Here is a 26,411-nt window from a genome sequence, read left to right as displayed (position 1 = left end):
TGTCCTCCTCACTCTCATTGATCACTCAGGTTTGTTGACGGTGAGGTGATTGTTTGCTTTACATCTCAGTTCCCCCTCATGTCTGGCTCCTTCCCTTTTAGTTATGATGTCATAGTTAGTCCTGTCGGAGTCTCTGCTTGCACTCTACACTAAATATATATTTACCTTATACATTGTTCGACTGTGACCATACCCAACTGCCATCTCTTCATCTCTTTTGCTCTCTCCTCTTCTGCTCTCTTCTCTCTCTCTCCCTCTCTCCTTTTTCCTCTACCTATCTCTCTGTCGAGCTATACATGTCGCTCCTGAGCTGCCAGTGATCCAGACCCCCTCTGCCCTCTGGACCTGTCTAACATGTCCTAGAGTCCTGCTTCTGGTTGGAGATCTCATCACAGTGGATGGTTCCACTTTTCCATGAAGGTGGTCCTGTCCTCAACTGATGCAGACAGTTGTTCTCTGAGGACCTGTGACTTTAGTCGCTCAATAGTTCAGGACTGGAATTTCTTACAGTCTACCTGAGCCTCCAGGAACAAACTGGACTTTAATCTTATACATCTCCTCTTATACTGAACTTCCAGTCTCGCATAATATTATGCACATCAATCCCTGCTATCTGTTTTTTACCCAGATGAGGATGGGTTCCCTGTTAAGTCTGGTTCTCTCAAGGTTTCATTCTATTATCTTCTCAGGGAGTTTTTCCTTGCCACTGTTGCCGTCGTCCTTAGCTTGGTCATCAGGGACAATCATATTATTTTGATTCATACACATTCACATTTCATACAAACTTAATTCTTTTGATTGATGTAAAGCTGCTTTATGACAATGTAAATTGTTAAAGTTGCTATACAAATAAAATGAATATAAAATAAAATTGAATTGAATCATAAGCCTCTTCCTTTTTCTGACAATTGCTTTAAGAGTTGTCCTTTTTTCACCAAGCAGAGTGTAGCTGGACTATTTAAAAGCAGAATAACAGGTCTTTGAGGGTCAGAAATCTGGCTGATAAGCAAGTGATCAAATACTTATTTTACACAATAATTCACAAATAAATTGTAAAAAAAAAATCATACAATGTGATTTCCGGATTTTTTATTTTTTTGTTTAGATTTTGTCCCACAGTGGAAATGCACCTAGGCTAAAAATTGTAGACTCGCCATGGTTTCCAAGTAAAAGAACTTGCAAAATCACAGGGTGATCAAATACTTATTGACCTCACTGTATATATAGGCTGACTTCATTAAAACCTGCCAGTGAAGTTTGTTTTACTTATTATGTTTAGTATGCAATTTCTGTGCATCGGAGGTCCCTACCAACTGTTGCATTAATCGCTGACACACCTAGGGAGGTGGTTCTCAATTGCATTGTGCATGTGAATGAGGAAGCAGAGAGATAGTAAGCCTCCTAATGTGTGCACGCTAATTTAGCCTAGCAATATTTTTGTTTAAGCTGAGATGCACAAGAAGGCAGGGGAAAATAAATCCAGTGTTCCATTCACTCATCTGTGGTGTGGCTGTGCTGATCTAATGTCAAGTGTTTGCAACTTGAAATGTGCTACACATCCTTTGATCGAAGTAGGACACTAGCAGTTCACTCAGGTACTGCGGCGCGAGACCATTTAATGCTTTATATGCCAGGAGTAGTATTTTAAAATCAATGCGAAATTTCACAGGGAGCCAATGGAGTGAAGATAAGATAGGGGTGATGTGCTCATATCTTCTGGTTCTAGTGAGGACTCTCGCTGCTGCATTCTGGACTAGCTGAAGCTTATTTATGCATCTAGCTGAACAACCAGACAGTAAGGCATTACAATAGTCCAACCTAGAGGTGATAAAAGCATGAACTAGTTTTTCTGCAGCGTTTAGTGACAATATATTCCGTATCTTGGCAATATTTCTGAGGTAAAAGACATTTTCTACACTGTAAAAAATCTTATGTGCTATGTACTTAAAAAAATATGGTAACAATATTGCACATTTTACTTTTAAGCAGTTTTTAAGGCTTGATTTTTTTTTAAAGAATTTACTTAAATAAATCATGTAAAAAAAATTCCAAATTATTTAGCCAGACGCATGATGATTTTAACATTATTAGTGGAATAATCGTTTTTAGTTTAAGCAGATAAAACAAAATGTACTAATATGTATTAAGCAAAATTACTTAATAATATAAAGAAAACATGTTATAATGAAATAAATACATAATGCATTTTGGTGTTAAACATGCTTTTAGTTCATGTTTTACTGGTATTGAAATATTAAAACACTTTGTAAAATAGTGTATATTTTACAGCAGTTTTAAGATCTGTAAAACAATTTGTAAAACTAGTTTGTAACTGACAATTTCTGTCACTGAAATCAACTGTTTAGCATTATATGCTAACATCTTTTTTGTGTGAATAGTCACATTCTGTACTAAAACCTGAGAGAACGTGTACAGTAAACCATTTCTAGGTTCATATCTTAGTAACATTGTAAACCACCAACTCCCCAAAACCTGTTTCAGTGAAGTGTGGAGACGCTACAACAAACTCACGCGTGCTAATAGAGGACAGAATGTTTTCAGAAATGTTCACAATGTTTCATTTATTTCATTTATATTACTCACACTAGTGCAAGAAAGGAGCTTATTTAGGAAATCAAAATAAAATATAAAATTAGTAAGGGGCTTAACTTACCTCTTAACATTTTACACTGAATTTTCAATTCAATTTTATTTGTATAGCGCTTTTAGCAATTGTCATTGTTGCAAAGCAGCTTTACACAATCAAAAGAATCAAAATGGTCAGTTTGTCCCTGGTGAATGAGCCGAGGGTGACGGTGCTGAGGGAAAAACTCCCTGAGATGGTAATAGGAAGAAACCTTGAGAGGAACCAGACTCAACAGGGAACCCATCCTCATCTGGGTGATAACAGATAGCAGGGATTGATCTGCATTTATACAGTGTGTAGGGTGGGAGGCAGTTCAGCTAATAGCTGATGTTAATATGGAGTCTGATCTCTGCTGTTGTTGAGATTCAAATAAAGGTGACTCAATCAAACCCGGATAACTGGGCCAATTCTCGTAAAATAAATATAAAGCCTTTTTTCCTCAAAATTTAAGTCTAAATGGTTCCTTAAATTAAGCCTAAAAATTGCACTTATTTCCTTTAAAAAAATAGGTAAAATTTATTTCTTAATTTTATTACTGAAATATTCTCAATATATTATAAGAAACACAGAAAAACTTTTTATCAAATATATACATTATTTTTAATGAAAATTACAAGCCTCATGATTATTTTTTACATTTTTTTTGTATATTTTCTATACTTGTAAATTTTAATATATTCTTATTTCATGTTTTATATTCTCAATTTAAATATTTTCTTTTGTTATAATCCATTTTATTATATTTTTATTTAATATTCTTTATTTGAATACTCTTTCATGGACAGTCATACAAGCATTTTACTGCAAATAAAATTTTCATTTAATACATGAGCTTCAAATAAAGGCTGAAATCTATAATTAAACCAAGGTCTTTTACTGTTTACTGTTGATGGAACAGAAAGGCCATCCATAGTTACTGTGTAGTAAGAATGCTTACTTCTAGCTACCTTAGTCTGAAACCTTTGTCTTAACACGATTAAGCAAAAGGAAGTTAATTAACATCCAGTCTCTGCACAAACTGCTCAACTTTATTAAGCTGGTTTTTCTCATCTGGTTTTGCTGAAACGTATAACTGTGTCATTAGCAAAATAGTAAAAACTAATACATGCTTACAAATTATGCCCAGAGGAAGCATTAAAAGAGAGGGAAAAAAAAGCAGTGGTCTGAAACTGGACCCTATGGAACACCAAACTCCACATGAGAACATGCAGAATAGTCACCATTTAAATATACAAATTAATAACTAGAGGTGGGTAGCCTAAAATTGTGCTCAACTAAGAGTAGCTGTACTTCAAAATAATATTACTCAAGTAAAAGTAAAAGGTGGTCATCCAAAATATTAGTCAAGTAAGAGTAAAAATGAATTTGGTGAAAAGATACTGAAGTACAGAGTAACTGTTCCATCGTAATGTCAATTTTTTTTTTTATTATGTAAGCAGCCAGACAGAACGATGAAATGTACAAATTTTGACATTTCCAAATAACAAATGAGATAAATAAAAATTAATTAATGAAACTAAATATTTTTACAAAATAGCAAATTCATGAACAAGAAATACAAATTTCCTAATATCACTTTTCTCACAACATTAAGCTTTTAAAATAAACCCCTACTGTAGGTAACATGTGTTCGAACAGTGTAAACTATTTCTAGTGTAAGATAAACTGTATTCAGTTTCCCTCCAAATGGCTCAGCAGATAGAAAATAACATTAGAACATGTAAAAGAGTCTCACTTTACCATAAACTGTCTCCAGCAGAACAAATGTAAGGAACTTATATCTTTTAGCCTCTAGCCTATTTGCAAATTATATATTTTAACATTGCAACATCCAGTGAAACAGCTAAACTAACATGACTTGTTTCCTTCGCTGTCTACCTAAGATTTTTCCCCCCACTTTTTAGCATTTGTGTGTGGTCATGTGACTACATGTAGTTATTGTTATTGCAGCTGATTGGTCAAACGGAGTCATGTGATTATTGTTGCTACATCTGATTGGTGAAACACAGTAATGTGGTAGATCCACCGGCTGCATTTCTCTGACAAAAATAAAGAATATCTAATGTGTAGAATAAATGGTTAGAAGAGTAACAAGTCGAGTGTAGCCGAATGTAGCGGAGTGAGAGGAGCGTTTCTTCATCACAAATCTACTCAAGTAAATGTTATAAGTCCGGTGCAGTAAAACTACTCATAGAAGAACATTTACTTCAAAAAGTTACTCAAGTTAATGTAACAGAGTAAATGATGATAACGATCAGTCAGATAGGATCTGAGCCAGGAGAGGGCCGTTCCTTTAATTCCTACTACATTTTCTAATCTGTGAAGGAGAATAATGGTGTCAAAAGCTGCACTGAGGTCGCGTAACACAAGTATAGTGACGCAACCCTGATCAGAGGCCAATAGGAGTCAGGTCATTTACTACTTTACACCCTGTGAAATACACTTCAGAATGGAACGCAGCTAATGTGTTTTTTTAGCGCATTATGTGCTTCTTTTTCTAAATGTGATTCCGAGTGAAACATTAACTATCTGTGTTTGTGTGTGGTCTCTTCCTAGCAGAGAGGGGGCGCTGTCGATCTTCTAGGTCAGTCCTTTAGTTGGTTACACCTGCCTGGTGAGGAAGTGAAATGAATATTAGAGAGAAACAGAGGAACTCGGTTTATAAGGTCATCATGTATGATTTATTTAAAACCCTGCTGTTTGTCTGCCTGAAAATCCAGGAGGCGGAGCTTGTACAAGCCAAACCCACACTGCTTTAATTGGCTGTAAAGCAGAACTAATGCTGACAAAACTAATAAAACTGTTACAACACCAATTACACTCTTTATACACACGCACCCTACACACAAACACACACACTCTACGTGGCCTTGGTGAGCTGCGCTCTGTGTTCCTCCTGGTTCTGCTCTGAGTTCTCCCAGGGTCTTGGTCCACGGATATTCATCCAGTTGTCCAAATCCACCTGCTGCAGCTTCTACACACACACACACACACACACACACACACACACACTTTGTGAAGTGCAAGTCACAAAGGTTGCTTTAAACACACAACACTTTCATTAAAACCAAGGCTTTGACGGTCTGTGTGTGTGTGTGCCTCATATTCTTCCTGCAGGATGTTTGTGTGAGGGTGCGACTTCACTCGGGCCTCCAGTGCAGGGTCCATCTGCAAAACACAAACACACACTAGTTTGGATTTAACACAAATTAAACTCCTCTGTGTGTGTGTGTGTGTGTGTGTGAGTTTACCTTCCTCTTTATTTTCTGAGCATCATATCGAATCTGTGTGAACTCTCTCAGACCGAACGATCCTCCAACCACAAGCATCTACACACACACACACACACACACACACACACACACACAGAGTCATTGATCACATCAAACATGGACACTTCAATGAGTAATAATATCAACACACAGCACGTGATGAAGCATAGCTGCATTTCACTGTGTGTGTGTGTGTGTTTGTTTTGGTCAGTACAGTGTCAGTATGAATGCAGAAGCAGTGGCGGGCCGGTGCCAGGAGGGGGCGCTGATACACGCGCCCGTGTGGAGTTTGTTCTCGCGCTGTGTGTTTGTGTAGAAACGGAAGTGTCGGTGGTGTTGAGGCTGTGAGTGTGTCGGTGGTGTTGAGGCTGTGAGTGTGTCGGTGGTGTTGAGGCTGTGAGTGTGTCAGTGACTCACCAGCATGGGCACTCCGTACCTCACCGTCCGGCTCCTCCGCAGGTTCCTCACCTGTCTCCACATCCTCGCGCGCGCACACACACACACACACACACACCAGTGACGCACACTGACCGCTCCAGAGGAGTTAGCGCTGAGCTAACACACCCGTACAGCGGGGGATTCTGGGAGCTGGAGTTCTTTCTGTTATCGCTAAACTCGACTTAACGCACGTGACTCCTCAAACACTCCGCTACAGTTACACACAGCCGTAAATACAATAAGAGTGTAAACATACAGCCATAAAACACTCGACCTAACAGACGGGTGTCCAATTATCATATGAATGGAGGCATTTTACTTCCGGGTTCGGTCTGAGGAAACGCCGCGCTTCTTTAAACCCTCCGTGTAAACCAGGCCTGAGAATAAAGGTTCCGCTTTTATTCGGTTCCCACTTCATTCTAATGTGGTTTCAGTTCCGGTTAAACCCACAAACACATATTACACTACAGAGTCCAATCCAGACCTAATCCTATAAAACAAGCTGTTCACTGTTTACTGTGTTTATTGTTTACTGTTCACTGTTTATTGTTTACTGTTCACTGTTTACTGTTTACTGTTAACCGTGTTTATTGTTTACTGTTCACTGTTTATTGTTTACTGTTCACTGATTATTGTTTACTGTTCACTGTTTATTGTTTATTGTTCACTGATTATTGTTTACTGTTCACTGTTTATTGTTTATTGTTCACTGTTTATTGTTTATTGTTTACTGTTCACTGTTTACTGTTAACTGTGTTTATTGTTTACTGTTCACTGTGTTTATTGTTTACTGTTCACTGTTTACTGTTAACCGTGTTTATTGTTTACTGTTCACTGTTTATTGTTTACTGTTCACTGTTTATTGTTTATTGTTTACTGTTTATTGTTTGCTTTTCACTGTTTACTGTCCCCTGTTTATTGTTTACTGTTCAGTTTACTGTTCACTGTTTATTGTTTACGGTTTACTGTTCACTGTTTACTGTTCACTGTTTATTGTTCACTGTTTATTGTTTACTTTTCACTGTTTACTGTCCCCTGTTTATTGTTTACTGTTCAGTTTACTGTTCACTGTTTATTGTTTACGGTTTACTGTTTACTGTTTACTGTTCACTGTTTATTGTTCACTGTTTATTGTTCACTGTTCACTGTTTACTGTTCACTGTTAACTGTGTTTATTGTTTACTGTTCACTGTTTATTGTTTACGGTTTACTGTTCACTGTTCCTTCTCCCATAACCTCAACTCATCACATCACCACTAAGTATTGAAACGTGTCATGATGTCACTCTTGTTTGCACATTTGCATGTTATGTTGTCTCTTTTGTACAGAAGTATAGTTTTCTGTTAATTTCAATTAAAAGATTATTAAAATTTTAATCTGTCTTGTCTCAGCTAGTCGGCTTTATAGGTTTCTTAGTGAGCTAGTTAGTTCTGTTAATTTCTGTGGTTAATTGATGTCGTATGTACCACACTAATACGGTGTTTGACCCCCTTTCGCCTTCAGAACTGCCTTAATTCTACATGGCTTTGATTCAACAAGGTGCTGAAAGCATTCTTTAGAAATGTCGGCCCATATTGATAGGAGAGCATCTTGCAGTTGATGGAGATTTGTGGGATGCACATCCAGGGCACGAAGCTCCCGTTCCACCACATCCCAAAGATGCTCTATTGGGTTGAGATCTGGTGACTGTGGGGGCCATTTTAGTACAGTGAACTCATTGTCATGTTCAGGAAACCAATTTGAAATGATTGGAGCTTTGTGACATGGTGCATTATCCTGCTGGAAGTAGCCATCTCAGGTAGCCTGTGGCATTTAAACGATGCCCAATTGGCACTAAGGGGCCTAAAGTGTGCTAAGAAAACATCCCCCACACCATTACACCACCACCAGCAGCCTGCACAGTGGTAACAAGGCATGATGGATCCATGTTCTCATTCTGTTTACGCTAAATTCTGACTCTATTATTTGAATGTCTCAACAGAAATCGAGACTCATCAGACCAGGCAACATTTATCCAGTCTTCAACTGTCCAATTTTGGTGAGCTCGTGCAAATTGTAGCCTCTTTTTCCTATTTGTAGTGGAGATGAGTGGTACCCGGTGGGGTCTTCTGCTGTTGTAGCCCATCCGCCTCAAGGTTGTGCGTGTTGTGGCTTCACAAATGCTTTGCTGCATACCTCGGTTGTAACGAGTGGTTATTTCAGGCAAAGTTGCTCTTCTATCAGCTTGAATCAGTCGGCCCATTCTCCTCTGACCTCTAGCATCAACAAGGCATTTTCACCCAAAGGACTGACGCATACTGGATGTTTTTCTCTTTTCACACCATTCTTTGTAAACCCTAGAAATGGTTGTGCGTGAAAATCCCAGTAACTGAGCAGATTGTGAAATACTCAGACCGGCCCGTCTGGCACCAACAACCATGCCACGCTCAAAAGTGCTTAAATCACCTTTCTTTCCCATTCTGACATTCAGTTTGGAGTTCAGGAGATTGTCTTGACCAGGACCACACCCCTAAATGCATTGAAGCAACTGCCATGTGATTGGTTGATTAGATAATTGCATTAATGAGAAATTGAACAGGTGTTCCTAATAATCCTTTGGGTGAGTGTAGTGCACCAGATACCAATATTTTTAGTGTGTAAGTGAAGGTAAAAAAGGCCAGTATAATGTATGTGTGTGTGTGCAGGAGAAACAAAGATATAATTTACAGACAAAACCATCTTTTATTTATATAGATATTTAACTTTACGCTGGGAATGTGTACACACACACACACACTCTCTGTATGCACATCATCATTACTAATAAGGTTATTTATCTAAACAGCATGATGTTTATATAACTATGAATATTAATGATGTCTGAGCGATATAATGCAGTTCTCTGTCAAACATTCAGAAACCTCGCTCTCTCACACAGCATTGAAGGAACCAAAGAACAACACTTCTCTTTTTTATTTATCTATTTAAACTTTTTATTTAAGCCAGGTGAAGAAAAATACTTTTTTTGGTTCTGTATAATAAAATATGTTAACTTTCTTATGAAGAGAAAAAAAACAACATGAATTAAAAAAAGAAGTTATTTTCCTCTCTCTCTCCTTGCGTACAAAAGCTGGGGAAGATATTTCATGTTGCACAAGCAGAAGCAGGACAGAGCAGGAAGTGGGCTTGGAAAGGCGGGATATAAACTGGTAAAAAATCTGAGCGAGCGTCGCAGAGCCATGCTGAGACACGCCCACTCGCTGACCTGAGATCAGTACACCAGCAGTGCACTACTCAGGGGAGACGGCGAGAGCTTGATGTAGTGCACTATATGCTCTCCTGAAGCAGTGTTCACCTCTCTGTAGAAGTGCACTACACAGGGAGTGAAGTAATGTCGTCTGCACCCTCAGGAGTGTGCTGTAGAGCGAATAGAGTGTAGGCTTTAGGGGATTGTCTCTGGGTGACTCTGTAGTGCACTACATGTCCTGCTCCCTGTACAAGTGTCCAAGCTCCCAGGTTTACATGCAGCGCACTACACGACTCACAGGGAACTAACTGCTCCCTGTGTGTGTGTGTGTGTGTGTGTGTGTGTGTGTGTGCTACATCGGGATGAAAGTGGGAGACTATGTAGTACACTCCAGATCAGTAACACGCCCGACTCTCTGCTCCCAATGGAAGTGCTCCCTATTACAGCACACTACTCAGTGTGTAAGGACAACTAGCCCTCAGGGAATGAAGAATAAGTGTGTGTGTGTGTGTGTGTGTGGTGCACTAAACGTCTCATACTGCTTCTTCTATTAGTGCACTACGTAGGGTGTAAATGAAACAGCATGGACACAGGCTTGATCTCAGATCAGCACAGTGAGCTCAGCAGCTACAGAGCAGGAAACTGTGTGCATGTGTGTGTGTGTGTGGGTGTGTGTGTGTGTGTGTGGGTGTATGCGAGTATGTAATGAACAGAACAGTCAGAGGTCAGAGGTCGCTCTCTCCGTACAGGGCGGTGGAGAAGGACATGTAGTCGAGCGCCCCGGGCACGGCGTCGCTCCCTCTGTAGGGCGCCATGCGCGAGATACAGTACTCAGCCTGGTCAGGGGGCAACTCGCGCCTCAGCTCCTCCGCCAGGATGTAGTTCTACACACACACACACACACATACACACACATGTTAATTAGCAAATGCACAAAAATATTCATTTAAACAAACATTTAAACCAAAATGTTAATGTGTTTTATGTCACTGATTATCACATGGACACAAAACGAACACTCGTGTTAATTACATAGTAATTACATAGTAGTGTTTCACCCCCGTTAATTACACTACATCTGGTCCACATCCATGTAGGTCCGAGTAGTATTGTGTAGCGTAGTGTTATGTAGTGTAGTATTGTCTCGCGTAGCAAAAGTACTGACACTGTGTAGTCTAGTGTAGTGTAGTACTGTGTTGTGTTATTCGGTGTAGTGTAGTGTAGTGTAGTGTAGTGTAGTTTAGTGTTATATAGTGTAGCTTAGTGTAGTGTAGTACTGTGTTGTGTTATTTGGTGTAGTGTAGTGTAGTGTAGTGTAGCTTAGTGTAGTGTAGTACTGTGTTGTGTTATTTGGTGTAGTGTAGTGTAGTGTAGTGTAGCTTAGTGTAGTGTAGTACTGTGTTGTGTTGTGTTATTTGGTGTAGTGTAGTGTAGTGTAGTGTAGTTTAGTGTTATATAGTGTAGCTTAGTGTAGTGTAGTACTGTGTTGTGTTATTTGGTGTAGTGTAGTGTAGTGTAGTGTAGCTTAGTGTAGTGTAGTACTGTGTTGTGTTATTCGGTGTAGTGTAGTGTAGTGTAGTGTAGTGTAGTTTAGTGTTATATAGTGTAGCTTAGTGTAGTGTAGTACTGTGTTGTGTTATTTGGTGTAGTGTAGTGTAGTGTAGTGTAGCTTAGTGTAGTGTAGTACTGTGTTGTGTTATTTGGTGTAGTGTAGTGTAGTGTAGTGTAGCTTAGTGTAGTGTAGTACTGTGTTGTGTTATTTGGTGTAGTGTAGTGTAGTGTAGTGTAGCTTAGTGTAGTGTAGTACTGTGTTGTGTTATTTGGTGTAGTGTAGTGTAGTGTAATTTCGTGTTATATAGTGTAGCTTAGTGTAGTGTAGTGTTGTGTAGTGTAGTGTAGTGTAGTTTAGTGTTATATAGTGTAGCTTAGTGTAGTGTAGTACTGTGTTGTGTTATTTGGTGTAGTGTAGTGTAGTGTAGTGTAATTTCGTGTTATATAGTGTAGCTTAGTGTAGTGTAGTGTTGTGTAGTATTATGTCATGTGTCGTATAGTGTCATTTAGTGTAGTGTCGTGTAGTGTAACAAAAGTACTTTGACACTGTAGTGTAGTGTAGTGTAGTGTAGTGTTATTTAGTGTAGTGTAGTGTAATCTTACGTAGTGTGGTGTTGTTTATTGCAGTGCTGTGTTGTGTGATTTCGTGTTGTGTAGTGTAGTGTAGTGTAGTGTAGTGTAGTGTAGTGTTATTTAGTGTAGTGTAGTGTAGTGTAGTGTAGTGTACCTTGTCTCCAGCCAGCACTTTAAACGAGGCCATGACCTGATCGGCCGTGTCCGTGTCTGCTGTTTCTCGAGACATAAAATCAATGAAGGCCTGAAAGGTCACGACCCCGAGTCTGTTAGGATCCACGATGCTCATGATGCGAGCAAACTCCACCTCCCCCTGCACAACACGTTATACACACTCTAATTACGCACTCTACATGGTGGATGTACAGATAAAAGTAGACAGTGTGCCTTCCTCCAGACGCAGCGATCTGCCGAGGCGTGATCAGCGTGTAGCGTTAGCTTCTTTACGCCTCTACGGGGTTTAGCGCACCATACTAAACCGGGTCGCTATATGGCTAATTAGCTACAATAGCCTGTTAGGACCAGTACAACCATGGTGCTGGAATTTTCCCGCACCACACACACCTTAGCAGACCAGTTACATCTGGAGTGAAAGGACAGCATGGAGGTTCAATATGAGCTGCTGTAGTTTCCTGTGTTTACACCGCCCGGCCAAAAAAAAAAAGGCACCACCTGAGATTTAACAAAAACTAAAACCTAGTTAAGAAATTTCCACTGGATCATTACTGCAGTGATTAATGTGTTTCAGCTGGAACACGTTATTTTACTCTAACTGATGCAGTGAGGAGCTTCTCATTTCTTACACAACCAGGTCAAAAGACACATCCTGTGGGCGTGGCTAAGATGCTGCTCAGTTTAAGAAGTTCCAATTATTGTCCTGCATCAAGCAAAGAAAACAACTAAGAAGATTATTAACACTATTAACTTTGAAACTATAAAAGTGCCACTGGGGTAGGAACTGTAAAACCCATTATTAAACGTGGAAGGATAGATCTGAACCCGCCATCTTCTCGATGCTCCCATCATGCATAGTGTCCACTGTACAAGCCTCTGGAGACAGTGTTATGATCTGGGGTTGATCAGTTACTCAGGTCTAGACTCAGTAACGTTATGGGGCAATAAAATGAAGTCAGCTGACCACCTGAATGTACTGAACCACCAGAGGATCACATCTATGGAGGGTTTCTTCCCTGATGGAGCGGACATGTTTCAAGAGGTTTAAGAGGCATGTTTCAAATTGTGAAGAGGTGTTCAGGCAGCATGAGACCATTTTCACACATGGATTGGACACCACAGAGTCCAGATCTTAACCCAATTGAGAATCTTTGGGAAGTGCTGGAGAAGGCTTTACGCAGCGCTCCGGTCCGACTCTCACACCAGCAATACAAGATCCTAGAGAGAAACTAATCTGACTCTGGACAGAAACACACGTGACGTAGCGTAAGCTTATCAAAACAATGCCGCGGCCGTAATGAACATAGACGCTGGAACAATGAAATACTAGTGTGTGACTCTTTTTCTTTCTTTTTTTTTTTGGCTGGGTGGCGAGTATTTGCTAATAAAGCTCTTCTGGACTGAAGGAATTAATAGATACAGATTAAAATACCAAGAACACGCCCAGAGCATGGCTTAGGGATAAACAATAAAACACTAATGATGAGAAATATTGGAAGATGAAGCTATGCAAGATGATATTATTATTATTATTATTATTAATAAGAGTGCAGGAAGTGGTAGACAGTCTGTAGCTCTGACACGATGCTCTGCTTTACCATGTTATACCCCATGGAGATGAGACAGGTGCGGAAATCCTCTCCATCCATCAAGCCTGTTCTCTTCTACAGGAGCCCACGGGGGACAAAAAGAGCCAGGAAGAGGAAGGAAGGAAGGAAGGAAGGAACAGAAGGAAGGAAGGAAGGATGGAACAGGAGGAAGGAAGGAAGAAAGTCAGGAATTTTAAATCATTTCAGGAACAGGATTTTCCACAGAGAGAGAACAGAGGGAATAGAGAAAAGAAAGGTACAAAGAGAGAAAGAGAGAAGATACAAAAACAAAAAAAAAAACAAGAAGAGGTGGAAGGTTAATGCCAAGACTCCAGAGTGTGTGCAGGTGTGTGTGTGTACCTGAGCGTCGTTTCCGATATCGAAGCCCAGACTGATGAGACACGCTCTGAACTCTTCAGCGCCCAGAGTGCCCGAGTGATCCTGAGATCAGTGGTCAGGGGTCAAAGGTCACAGGCCCGGCCATGCAGTGCACACACAACCACACACACACAAAACACACGGGTAGGGGGAGGGGGTCGGTTCATGCGTTAATTAGGGAGGGATTGTGGGGGTGAGAACAGGAAGAGGAAGTGACGTCAATGGTGGTGGTGGGGGTGGTGCCGATGGTGGGGGTGGTGGTGGTGATGGTGGGGGTGGTGCCGATGGTGGGGGTGGTGGTGATGGTGGGGGTGGTGGTGATGGTGGGGGTGGTGGTGATGGTGGGGGTGGTGGTGATGATGGTGGGAGTCGGCCCATGCATGGAGAACACAGGAAGAAAAACAAAAAGAGAAGAAAAAGTGCACAAACGTTAGGATGGACTGGTGTGAACACACACACACACACACACACACACACACACGCACACACTGAGCCTGTGCATGTGACTGTGCTGTGGCTATGATTGGCTGTGATTGTGTCTGTGAATCTCCTGATTGGTTAATTGCAGCGTGGCGGTCAGGGGCGGGGTTAATGATGTCCTACACAACACTAATACACCTCCGTCCAAATTTCATTAATACTTTTCCCTCATTCACACTCACACACACACACACACACACACACACACACTCACACACACACACACACACACAAACATATACACCCTCTTGCACTCACACACACACTCACTCTCACACGTGCACACACTCTTACACGCGCACACACACACAGTCTCACAAGCGCGCACACACACACACTCTCACACGCGTGCACACACACACTCTCACACGCGCGCACACACACACACTCTCACACGCGCGCACACACACACACTCACACACGCGCACACACACACACACTCTCACACACACACACTCTCACACACACACACTCTCACACACACACACTCTCACACACACACACTCTCACACACACACACACACACACTCACACACACACACTCACACACACACTTACACACACACACTTACACACACACACTCACACACACACTCACACACACACACACACACACACATTCCATACAGACTTCAATAGTTCTTTTGATTGTGTAAAGCTGCTTTGTGACAGTGACGATTGTTAAAAGTGATATACAAATAAAACTGAACTGATCAGGACTGAATCGACTTTTCATCATTAATGATATGAAACTTAATGACAGGATGAGTGAAAAAAACAAACAGGGGGGTTAAGTAAATCTGTGTGTGTGTGTGTGTGTGAGTGTGTGTGTGAGTGTGTGTGAGTGTGTGTGAGTGTGTGTGTGTGCGTGAGTGTGCGTGAGTGTGCGTGTGTGTGTGAGTGTGCGTGTGCGTGTGTGTGTGTGAGTGTGTGTGAGTGTGCGTGTGTGTGTGAGTGTGCGTGAGTGTGTGTGTGCGTGTGTGAGTGTGTGAGTGTGTGAGTGTGTGTGAGTGTGTGTGTGAGTGAGTGTGTGTGTGAGTGTGTGTGTGCGTGTGTGTGTGTGTGTGTGTGTGTGTGTGTGTGTGAGAGTGTGTATGTGTGCGTGAGTGCGTGTGTGTGTGTGTGTGAGAGAGTGTGTGTGAGCGTGTGTGTGCGAGTGCGTGTGTGTGTGTGTGTGTGTGCGTGTGTGAGTGTGTGAGTGTGTGTGCGTGTGTGTGCGTTTGTGTGCGAGTGTGTGCGTGTGTGAGAGTGCGTTTGTGTGTGAGTGCGTGTGTGTGAGTGCGTGTGTGTGAGTGCGTGTGTGTGTGAGTGCGTGTGTGTGTGAGTGCGTGTGAGTGTGCGTGAGTGCGTGTGAGTGCGTGTGAGTGTGTGTGAGTGCGTGTGAGTGCGTGTGTGTGTGAGTGTGTGTGTGTGAGTGTGAGTGCGTGTGTGTGTGAGTGCGTGTGTGTGTGAGTGCGTGTGTGTGAGTGCGTGTGAGTGCGTGTGTGTGCGTGTGTGTGTGAGTGTGTGTGTGTGAGTGTGCGTGTGAGTGTGTGTGAGTGCGTGTGAGTGCGTGTGAGTGCGTGTGAGTGTGTGTGAGTGCGTGTGTGTGTGTGAGTGCGTGTGAGTGAGTGTGAGTGCGTGTGTGTGTGAGTGTGTGTGTGTGAGTGTGAGTGCGTGTGTGTGTGAGTGCGTGTGTGTGTGAGTGCGTGTGTGTGAGTGCGTGTGAGTGCGTGTGAGTGCGTGTGTGTGTGAGTGTGTGTGTGTGAGTGTGCGTGTGAGTGTGTGTGAGTGCGTGTGAGTGCGTGTGAGTGTGTGTGAGTGCGTGTGTGTGTGTGAGTGTGTGTGAGTGCGTGTGAGTGTGTGTGAGTGCGTGTGTGAGTGCGTGTGTGAGTGCGTGTGTGTGTGAGTGTGTGTGTGTGAGTGTGTGTAACTGACCCGGTCAAAGTGGTTAAACGAGGCCCTGAACTCGCTCAGCTGCTCCTGACTGATGCCTTTAGCGTCGCGAGTCAAAATCTGGTTCTCGATCTCATTGATGGTTCGAGCGATGGTGGTGAGGAGCTGCTCCCATCCCACACGGATGTGCTGTAACACACACACACACACACACACACACACACACACACACACAGACAGTTGAACTCGTTTTAACATAACTAACAGAAAAGCACACAAACTTACTTTTGTGTCGTATGTCTTTAGTAAACTCTCTTTTCCCAAAGACGTTTATTCAAGTCAAAGTAGTCTCTATGTGTGTGTGAGTGTGTGTGTGAGTGTGACTGTGTGTGTGTGTGTGTGTACCTCCATGGTGTAGTTGGTGTGTTTGTTATCAAAGATGAGAGCCTCCTGGATCTGCTGGTGATCCCCCTCCAGCTGGTCGATCTTTGGCTTGTAGTTGACGATGTTCTTCTCATACTGACGCAGGTTATTCAGCTGATCCTCCAGAGTGCCGTGCAACTCGATAGAGATACGGCCGATCTCCTACACACACACACACACACACACACACACACACACACAGTTGATTTCAAGACATGTGTGGTTTGGTATGTGTACAGTCTACAGTTGCCATGGTAACAAAGAAGCAGGAAGAATGAATATCACTAGATACACTATTTTTAAAAGGTGCCATTATTTTGGCACGCTCTATCACATGAAGGCACAAGGGTGGGGCGGGGGGTGGGGGGCAGTGTGGGACAGACTCACCTGCATCTTGGTCTGGATCCAGGGTCCGATGACGTTAGCCTGATTAGCGAACTGTCTGCGCAGACGCTCGTTGTTCTGCTGCCGAGCATGTTCCTCGATCAGCGCCTGGTCTCTCTGAGGAACCAACTGTCTCACCTACAGAACCATCACACACAGATAAAACATCACCTCACTAGCACACCACGGAGTGCACTTATATTAGCACCCTTTACTCACTACTACACTCCACCACATACATGTCACATACACCACAGAAGGAGTATGCCCATGAGCTAGGCCTCTCCAGCAGGGGGCGGTAGAGTATAGTGTAGTAGTGTGTAGTGGGCAGTGTGTAGTGAACTCAGGGGTCAGGGGTCGCTCAGTGGTTGAGGCATTAGACTACGGTTTGAAGGGTCCCAGGTTCAAACTCTACGACCACCATGTTGTCCCTGTAGGGCCCTTGAACGAGGCCCTTAACACTCAACTGTTCAGATGTATAATGAGATAAAAAAAATAATAATAAGTCGCTCTGGATAAGGGAGCTGCCGAATGCCTTTATGTCGTGTAGTGTTTAATCCAGTTTAACTTGTATAGCATTTTAATAATGATAATAATAATAATAATTGTTTATAATGCACTTAATATTTAAAGCAAATCTCAAAGGAGATCATTCCACAGTCCAGGTGCGGCGGAGCAAAAAGCCCGATCTCACATAGTAAGAAGTCTAGTCTTAGGAGGTTTCAAAAGATGTACTGATGCAGAGCGGAGGTTGCGTGTAGTCGTAGGGGAAGTAATAAGATCTTGTATAAGCGTTTGAGGTGGGGAGGGACGTCCCCATAGATGCACTGGTGGGTAAGAAGGGCCACCATGTAATCAATTCTGAATGAAACATGGAGCCAATGAAGAGATTTAAGTGTGGGCGTAACATGGTGGTATTTATGTGCTCGTATCAGGATCCTAGCAGCACTGTTCGGAATATACTGCAGCTTTTGAAGGATTTTTCCAGAAGTCCCAATGAGAAGTGCATTGCAGAAGTCCAGCCTGGAGGAGACAAACGCATGGACTAACTGTTCTGCATCTGCAAAAGTGAGTGCTGGACGCAGTTTAGCAATATTCCTGAGGTGGAAATAAGATGTTTTACACAGATGTTTGACATGAGCCTTATACGTCAGATGAGAGTCCATTTTAACCCCAAGGTTTATAACGGATGTTGATAATAAGATATCCTGACCAGAAAACGTAATACTGGTGATGTTAGATGTCCTTACCTGGTGTAGGGTGGCTACTAAAATAGCTTCAGTCTTAGAGCTGTTTAGCTGCAGGAAATTTTGCTTTACCCATGACTTTATCTCCTCCAAACAGATGGTCAAAGTGGATGATGGCAGAGTAGACAAGGAGGTTGTATTTATCCTGAGGTAGAGCTGAGTATCATCAGCATAGCAATGAAAAAAAATACCATGCCGGCTGATGATACAGCCCAAGGGAAGCATATACAATATAAACAAAATGGGACCGAGCACAGAGCCCTGAGGAACATCACAGGCGACATTGTGTGTAGCGGATTTAGCCTCTCCCAGGGCAACATGCTCTGTTCTTTCAGTAAGATAAGATGAGAATCAGTTGTGAACAGTCAGAGAGTCCAACAGTGTGACGTAATCTGTGAAGAAGAATGTTGTGATCAACAGTATCAAAGGCCGAAGACAAGTCCGACAGGATGAAAAGCGATGGAAAACCAGCATCAGCCGAGATCAGCAGGTCATTCGTGACTCTAACCAGAGCTGTTTCCACGCTGTGGCAGGGGCGGAAACCAGACTGGAATTTCTCAAACAAATTATTTTGTTTTAGATGAGATTGAAGCTGTGCAGCAGTTACTTTTTCCAGCACTTTTAAAAGGAACGGGAGGCTAGAAATGGGCCTGTAGTTTGCAAGTAATTCTGGATCTAAGGTGGATTTTTTTTAAAGTGGTGTGATGATAGCAGATTTCAATGTAGCGGGAACATATCCAGTCTGGAGAGAGTGATTTATTATCCTGGTATTCAGGGGACTTATAGCACAAAGGTTGGATTTAACCAAAACTGTAAAAAAATGGTCCAAAACACAATTAGATGGTTTTATCTTTCTGACAGAGAAACAGCTGAAAGGTTGCAAAATCCCTGGTCATTCAGAATCCCTGGTCATCCATCTGGACAGGTAGTGCAGGAGACGAGCGGATGGTATCCACTTTTTTTTCCTGAAGAAAGTAATGATGTTTTGTTTTTTTTGTTTTTTCCCCCCCGATTTTCTACCTAATTTAGTCTTGTCCAATTCCTCCCCATCACTAGGGGGCTTCCACATTAAGACTTCTACTACCACTCAGTCAGGGGATGAGGGCCGAAGACTATCATGTGTTTTCTATGCTCTTGCATAGGCCTTCTGATGTTCTCTGTAAACTTGCTTATGAACAGTGAGTCCTGAGGCCTGTTAATGTCGCTCAAGAACACGCCCAGCTGTCTTCATCTTACGCAGCTTACATGTATACCAGGGGGCTGAATGTGAGAAGCAGACAGTTCTATATCTGACAGGGGCATGGAAATCAAGGAGACTGCTGAGGGATTGGTTGTAGAAGTCAACTGACTCAGTGACTGAGGAACATTCAACAGAGGTGGGGGAACAAGGGAGTGACAGCTCCATCGAAACGACCTTGTGGTCAGACACCCCCAGATCATACACAAAAAAGGTTGCTAATGGGTACAGAGTTTGTAATAACCAGATCCAAGGTATGCCCTCTGAAATGTGTGGGAACATCAACATGCTGTTAAAGATTGAGGCAGTTCAGTAGTTGTAAAAACTCAACTGCCAAATGGCAGAAGGGAGTGTCTACATGAACATTAAAGTCACCAGATCCAGTTGCTGTGGGTATAATATAGCTAAGCCACCACCACCCAGTACTGCGGGCTTTCTCCAGGTGGCTATAACCAGGGGGCAAGCGTCATTTAGTGCTAAAAACACTAAAAACTGGCTGATGCCATGTTTCTGTTATGCACATTGAATCCAAGCCTTTGTGCATAATATGATCTTGTATAAGGACTGATTTATTTGTGAGAGATTGTGAATTAAAAAGTTCTATAAAAATTTTTGGTGTAGTAGATTTCTGTAATACAGTGAGATCCACTCCACGTTTTCTGTACCGAGTAGCATTCTCGGAAAGTTTCCAGAGCTGTCCAACAGAAATCTTGTGGTGTTTCCCATGCTACAAACACCTGGAGTAACATCGCTCTGATGACGTGTTTGATGAGCGACAGCGCTCCACACAGATGGAATGGATGAACCAGGCTGATGATAAATAAACTTTTGCAGAGAACTTCTATGGACATAGCGCGGTTGGCGCAGAAGTCAGAGTTCTTTTATGGCTGCAGTGCACGTTGGAATGAAATAATTGTTATGACTTAACAACTGCGGGTTGGTGTATTTTAGCTTCATGCTGGTCGCCGGAAAAACTTTCAAAGCGAGCCACCCGCCAAACGCAGAGATGCAGCCAAATAACTGCAGAGGCAGCGAAACCAGGCTCAAAAACTCCAGTGTATCGAGACCACAGAGCGAACGTCCAAGGAAGCACACAACGTCTTAGCAGCGCTAAAAAACTAAATAGTCCATATAAAAAAAAAACAGCAGCAGGAGAAGCGGCGAACAGAGGAGGACCTGCAGAACAGCCGGCGAACAGCCGGCGAACAGCGGGCGAACAGCGGGCGCCAGCGTCCTCTCTCTGCAACCTCAGAGTTAGCGCATTCCAAGCGTTAGCGTTTAACAACAGTCATTGTCGCAAAGCAGCTTTACAGAATCAGAAGGAAACGATGTGTGAGAAAATGGCTATGAATCAAAAGGATCAGATTGTCAGACCGTTCCAGAAGAGCAAGCCGAGGGCGACGGTGGCGAAGAACACTAGTGTGTAGTGAGTAGTGTGCACTGTACCCTCTCCCACTTGGTGTTGATCTCCTGGGGGGTGATGGAGGTGTAGGGGTTGGTGCCCATCATGTTGACATGGTAGGTTTGTACGATTTTCGCGATCTCGCTGTGGATCCCCAGGATGGCCTGTTTCTCCTTATCTGCATCCGGAAGTGTCGCTTTAAACTGCTCATGAGCCGTGCTCAGGCCCTGTGACACACACACACACACACACACACACACACACACACAAGAAGAGTATGTGTGTTTATGAGATGAAGTGATGGATGGCCATACTGAGGGAGGAATAGACAGATGAATGAAGGTCTTGCACCTGGATCTCCTCGATGGTGTGGACGATGAAGGTGTCCTGCAGGTCCTCCATCGCTCCCTCCATCCAGTTATTAAACGGTGCCGCCCTCTTGGCGAACTCCAGGTACAGCTGATCAATCGTCTCCAATAACTTCTCCGTTTTCTGGGAACAACACATGCTAATTACATATGCGGTAATCACACACACACACGCACGCACACACACATACACACGCACGCACACGCACGCACACACTAAAATTACCCAATCACACATGCGCTAATCACATGTTCGCTAAATCACACGCCAATCAGATACAGTACATTAATCACACGCATTCTAATTTCTCTCTTTCACACACTCACACACTCACACACACAGTCACACACACACACAGAAATACAAACACAAACGGAACAGTTCAGGTGTGTGTTACCTGTGAGGTGGACATTCAGTGTGTGTGTATGTGTGTGTGTGTGTATGTGTGTGTATGTGTGTGTATGTGTGTGTGTGTGTTACCTGCAAGGCCTCACTGCGTTTCTGAGTCAGGACTCCGAGAGCGTCCCACTGATCACAGATCTTCTGACAGCGAGCGTTCACACTGGGAGAGTCATAATACTCCAGCTCACTGCAGACAGACAGACACACAGACCGAGAGACAGACAGACACACAGACAGACACACAGACAGAGAGACAGACAGACAGACACACAGACAGAGAGACAGACAGACAGACGGACGGAGAGACAGACAGACAGACAGACAGAGAGACAGACAGACAGAGAGACTAGTGTTAGAGCAGTTTACATGTTAAACTCGAGTGAGTCGTATCTCATAACTAACTGTGGTGAGATGAAGCACAGGTAACACTTCAGTGTGTGTGTAACGTTCAGGTGTGTGAAGTTGAGTGTGTGTAGAATTTGCTGTGTGTAAACACACTTGAGCTCCTGTGCGATGGCGGCGATCTGCTCCACGCGGTCCTGGTGAGCGGCGAGGTCGCTCTCAAACGCCTCGTGTTTCTTCAGCAGAGCTTTAATCTCAGACAGAGACGCCGTCTCGTAGTCCTTCTGATTCAACATGGCCTCCTTACCTACACACACATACACACACACACACACACACAAAGTTACCCAAGTGTGTTCATGCAATACAGACTTGACTCTTTACAGCCAGGATTACAGATGTGTGTGTGTGTGTGTGTGTGTGTGTGTGTGTGTGTGTGTGTGTGTGTGTGCGTGTGTGTGTGTGTGTAAGACCTTCTGTCCAGGCCTCATGTATCGCTGCTTTCTGGCGGAATTTCTCGGCGAGGTGGTCGAGTCTCTCCAGTCGGCGGATTTCATTCAGCAGCCACTCCTCATAGCCTTTCTCCGCCCCCTCCAGACTCCCCCATGCATTGGAGACATCCTACACACACATATACACACACACACACACACACACACACACACGTATACATATATACACACACACACACACACACACACACACACACACACAAATATGCTGAACACACTGCGGTGTAAGAGAAATCAGAGGGGTGGTGGTGGGTGGGGTGTGCAGGGTGAGGGACAAGGGGCGAGGGGTGGGCGGGGGGGGGCGGGGTTCGAGGGTGGGGGGACACTCACAGACACCATCTTCCCCTCAGACGGCATGAACGCGGGCCGGTTGCTGAGCCTCAGTTTGGTCTGCAGCGTGTTGAAGTTGATCTCCAGCTGACATTTCTCCTGGACTTTGGGTGGTTTGTGGACGCGACGGTAACCTCTGAAGTCCTCCAGCTTCTGCTGCATGGCAGCCATGGTGCTCTCAGGAACCCGGTTCTCCAACCACGGGATCGTCCTCCTGATCCACTCCAACAGCTGCACACACACACACACACACACACACAGAGACAAAGAGAAAGACAGAGAAAAAGTGAGAGGAGGAAAAAAAAAGGAGTGGCCAGGTACAGAAAGAGGAGTAATTTATATGGGGAGGGGGAGGGGTGTAAAACAATAGACTGGAGTGAAGTGATGGAGGGATGAAGTGAAGTGATGGAGGGATGAAGTGAAGTGATGGAGGTAGACAGCGACACTCACATCGGTGGCGAGTTTCTCGTAGTCCTCCATCAGCTGCTCGTTCTCCTGATTGACAGCGAGAACTTTACATATGCGATTGGCCGCCGTCTCCGCCTGCAGGACACAGAGCATATGCCATTAACCTGCCCCTGAGGAGCAGAGTCAGATCAGACACAGCGTTAGATCAGAGCCTTAGCCATACGGAGCAGAGTCAGATCAGACGCCATGTAAGGTCAGAGCCTTAGCCATACGGAGCAGAGTCAGATCAGACGCCATGTAAGGTCAGAGCCTTAGCCATACGGAGCAGTCAGATCAGACACAGCGTTAGATCAGAGCCTTAGCCATACGGAGCAGAGTCAGATCAGACGCCATGTAAGGTCAGAGCCTTAGCCATACGGAGCAGTCAGATCAGACACAGCGTTAGATCAGAGCCTTAGCCATACGGAGCAGAGTCAGATCAGACGCCATGTAAGGTCAGAGCCTTAGCCATACGGAGCAGTCAGATCAGACACAGCGTTAGATCAGAGCCTTAGCCATACGGAGCAGTCAGATCAGACGCCATGTAAGGTCAGAGCCTTAGCCATACGGAGCAGTCAGATCAGACACAGCGTTAGATCAGAGCCTTAGCCATACGGAGCAGTCAGATCAGACGCCATGTAAGGTCAGAGCCTTAGCCATACGGAGCAGTCAGATCAGACACAGCGTTAGATCAGAGCCTTAGCCATACGGAGCAGTCAGATCAGACGCCATGTAAGATCAGAGCCTTAGCCATACGGAGCAGTCAGATCAGACACAGCGTTAGATCAGAGCCTTAGCCATACGGAGCAGTCAGATCAGACGCCATGTAAGATCAGAGCCTATTCAGGTACAAGGTCACGTGTTGTTATGAAGGTGATCCTTAATGACGCACGACTCCGATCTGAGTGTAACTGGCTTACTATGCGGCGCGCGTGTGTGTGTGTGTTTGAGTGAAAAGGCCGATGTGTCATAATATAAGTAATATCGGAGGGGAAACAGTGGGGAAACACAAAGAAGAGACGCATCAAGGCATCCCATAATAATCACCCAGTTTTACAGCCTCTCTGTGGTAATTACGTTACCACGTGATAACAGAATTATGTTGGGATGTATTTCATTTTATTTTATAGTTAAATCAATGCCATAATTAATTCATTAATCTAATAGGTTAGCAAACGATTGTGACCTACAGGAGCTGCAACAGTCCAGAGTCCACTGTCTGTACGGCTCCTAATGTTTTGTAGTTAAATAAACGTGGACATGCAGCAGTTGTGATGTTAAAAATAAATATAATTTGCTGAAATTATCAGGTGAAAAGACACATTTTTAAATGTTAAGATAATTATTTTGTGAAGGATCTTAAAAAATGGGTTTTGGCTAAACTAGATTGACTGTAGGGTTAATTAACAATAATCTAATTATTCTAATTCCAGAGAAGGACCAGCTCCAGCTGGATTCTGCTTTATGATGGTTGGAGCTACACATCCTGCTTCTGTGCTCCCAGTGACCCAGACCCCATCTGCCCTCTGCATCTACTGACTCCCTGTGCTGAACTGGACTTCATGTTAAGTTAAAGAATTTCTGTTATATTGTACTTTCAGCTGCATAACACACATGATGTTATATCATCTCTATCTGTTATCACCCAGATGAGGATGGGTTCCCTGTTGAGTCTGGTTCCTCTCAAGGTTTCTTCCTATTACCATCTCAGGGAGTTTTTCCTTGCCACTGTCGCCGTCACCCTTGGCTTCTTCATCAGAGACATTTCATTCATTATTTATTCATTGATCTTATTATTATCTAGACACATTTTTCTCACACATACACACTTCCATAATGTTCTTTTCTTTTCTAAAAAAAAACAACAATTCTTAAATTTTTTGTGAAGCTGCTTTGAGACCATTGTTAAAAGCACTATATAAATAAAATTGAATTGAATTAATTGCTGCTAAAATGTTACGTTTTCATTTACTAAAACTAGATGAAAATAGTTAAAGGTCCTTCTGACTAAAACTAGACTCAACAAAAATATGATAAGATTAAATGAAACTTATTAAAAATTAAACTATTAAGGACATTTATCCCGGGACTAAGACTACATTTGAAAATGAACACTAGACATTAGACACTAGACTGAGCTCAGTACCGCGCGGTCTCATGGCTGAGCAGAGCGCGCGCATGGGCTGAGGGGCATGAGATCGAAACTCATCAGAGAGAGAGAGAGAGAGAGAGCGTGAGGGGGGGGTGATGTAGCACACAGGAGCACTGGACAGAGCGACAGCAGAAAAAGAGAAGTGCACCGAAGTCCACATCTGGGCAGATGTGACCCTTAACCTCTTATGAAAGTGCCATTAAAAAAGCACCACTTGACAACAGTACACACTTCCTGAATTAAACCACAAAAGTGAAGTAGTGCAACTCTATACTTTGTGTGTGTGTGTGGTTTCCAGCATTCCCGAGCTCTGCGATGTTCTAACAGGTCCTTATAAGGGCAGACAGGATCTAACATCTCCCCTCGACACACTCCGAGAATTCTGGGAATGTTTATCGGCAGCATGACTCATCAACTAACTCTCACACACACATACACACACACACACACACACACACACACACAGAGGCGAGTGAACTGAACAGACTCTTATCTGACTCGCAGGCTCTAAAAGAAATGACTCATTTCCGAGTCAGGCGCTTCACCCTGAACGTTTCGCATCTCATTCACAACTATCTCGTCATCACACTGTGGGCGTGTCCAGGCCTTTTGTCTGATTCACTATACAGCGCACATACACACCGTCATAAAGATAATGTTAGGGACACAGGGGGACACAGGCGTGATGTCTTTATTACCTGGAGAACTGAATACTAGTTGATGGGCGGCGCCAGTGGGGGGCATCTGCCTGCCTACAGCCCCATAAACCCCAGATTTTCTCCTCAGGAGGGCCAATTAGCACATTAACACACACACACACACACACACACACACACAGAGCTCAGAGGGAATCAGTCATTTGAAGTCCCGCCCTCTGTTCTGATTGGGTGATGAGTGGGTGTGTCTGTGGACGTCTCACCTTCTGCTTCCCCGAGAAGGCATGGTAGTAACACGAGACGTA

The 26,411-nt window shown here is 43.4% G+C and overlaps 2 protein-coding genes across 5 annotated transcripts in view; both read right to left on the bottom strand.

The window, feature by feature from the left end:
- Nucleotides 1–3,839: 3,839 nt before the first annotated feature.
- LOC128528587 (cytochrome c oxidase assembly protein COX16 homolog, mitochondrial) lies at nt 3,840–6,716 on the bottom strand. 2 transcript variants are annotated; one of them, XM_053501513.1, is made up of 5 exons: nt 6,337–6,716; nt 5,899–5,976; nt 5,747–5,815; nt 5,505–5,621; nt 3,840–5,258 (listed from the first exon to the last, which is right to left on the bottom strand). In XM_053501513.1, the coding sequence occupies exons 1-4, from the start codon at nt 6,397–6,399 to the stop codon at nt 5,508–5,510; spliced, it is 324 nt and encodes a 107-aa protein (XP_053357488.1). In that variant the 5' UTR covers nt 6,400–6,716; the 3' UTR covers nt 3,840–5,258; nt 5,505–5,507. The 2 variants fall into 2 exon arrangements, with proteins under 2 accessions (XP_053357488.1, XP_053357487.1); XM_053501512.1 differs by lacking the exon at nt 3,840–5,258 and having other exon boundaries at nt 5,306–5,621; nt 6,337–6,713.
- A 2,583-nt stretch (nt 6,717–9,299) lies between these two features.
- Nucleotides 9,300–26,411, bottom strand: part of actn1 (actinin, alpha 1) — a 34,964-nt gene continuing 17,852 nt past the window's right edge. The window contains exons 9-22 of one of the 3 annotated variants that reach the window (XM_053501498.1): nt 23,302–23,394; nt 22,852–23,082; nt 22,483–22,630; nt 22,166–22,316; nt 21,746–21,854; nt 21,248–21,388; nt 20,941–21,123; nt 17,014–17,148; nt 16,609–16,788; nt 16,246–16,392; nt 13,831–13,911; nt 13,480–13,545; nt 11,862–12,020; nt 9,300–10,467 (exon numbers count right to left, since the gene is read on the bottom strand). In XM_053501498.1, coding sequence (XP_053357473.1) covers nt 10,309–10,467; nt 11,862–12,020; nt 13,480–13,545; nt 13,831–13,911; nt 16,246–16,392; nt 16,609–16,788; nt 17,014–17,148; nt 20,941–21,123; nt 21,248–21,388; nt 21,746–21,854; nt 22,166–22,316; nt 22,483–22,630; nt 22,852–23,082; nt 23,302–23,394 — 1,983 coding nt within the window. In that variant the 3' untranslated portion in view covers nt 9,300–10,308. The remainder of the gene's footprint in view (nt 10,468–11,861; nt 12,021–13,479; nt 13,546–13,830; nt 13,912–16,245; nt 16,393–16,608; nt 16,789–17,013; nt 17,149–20,940; nt 21,124–21,247; nt 21,389–21,745; nt 21,855–22,165; nt 22,317–22,482; nt 22,631–22,851; nt 23,083–23,301; nt 23,395–26,411) is intronic. The other 2 variants (XM_053501496.1, XM_053501497.1) reach the window with 2 other exon arrangements.

The sequence above is a fragment of the Clarias gariepinus genome, chromosome 8, assembly GCF_024256425.1.
Source record: "Clarias gariepinus isolate MV-2021 ecotype Netherlands chromosome 8, CGAR_prim_01v2, whole genome shotgun sequence".
NCBI classification, from domain to species: domain Eukaryota; kingdom Metazoa; phylum Chordata; class Actinopteri; order Siluriformes; family Clariidae; genus Clarias; species Clarias gariepinus.
Note: the sequence above shows the minus strand (reverse complement) of the source record. Positions and strands in the feature narration are given on the sequence as shown.

Bases quoted from the DNA above. Each gene is read 5' to 3' on its own strand.
- LOC128528587 (XM_053501513.1), bottom strand. From the start codon at position 6,399: ATGTGGAGACAGGTGAGGAACCTGCGGAGGAGCCGGACGGTGAGGTAC. The intron at 5,977-6,336 runs GTGAGTCACTGA...GTGTGTGTGTAG, and splicing joins GGTACGGAGTGCCCATGCTG to ATGCTTGTGGTTGGAGGATC. The intron at 5,816-5,898 runs GTAAACTCACAC...TGTGTTTTGCAG, and splicing joins CTCAGAAAATAAAGAGGAAG to ATGGACCCTGCACTGGAGGC.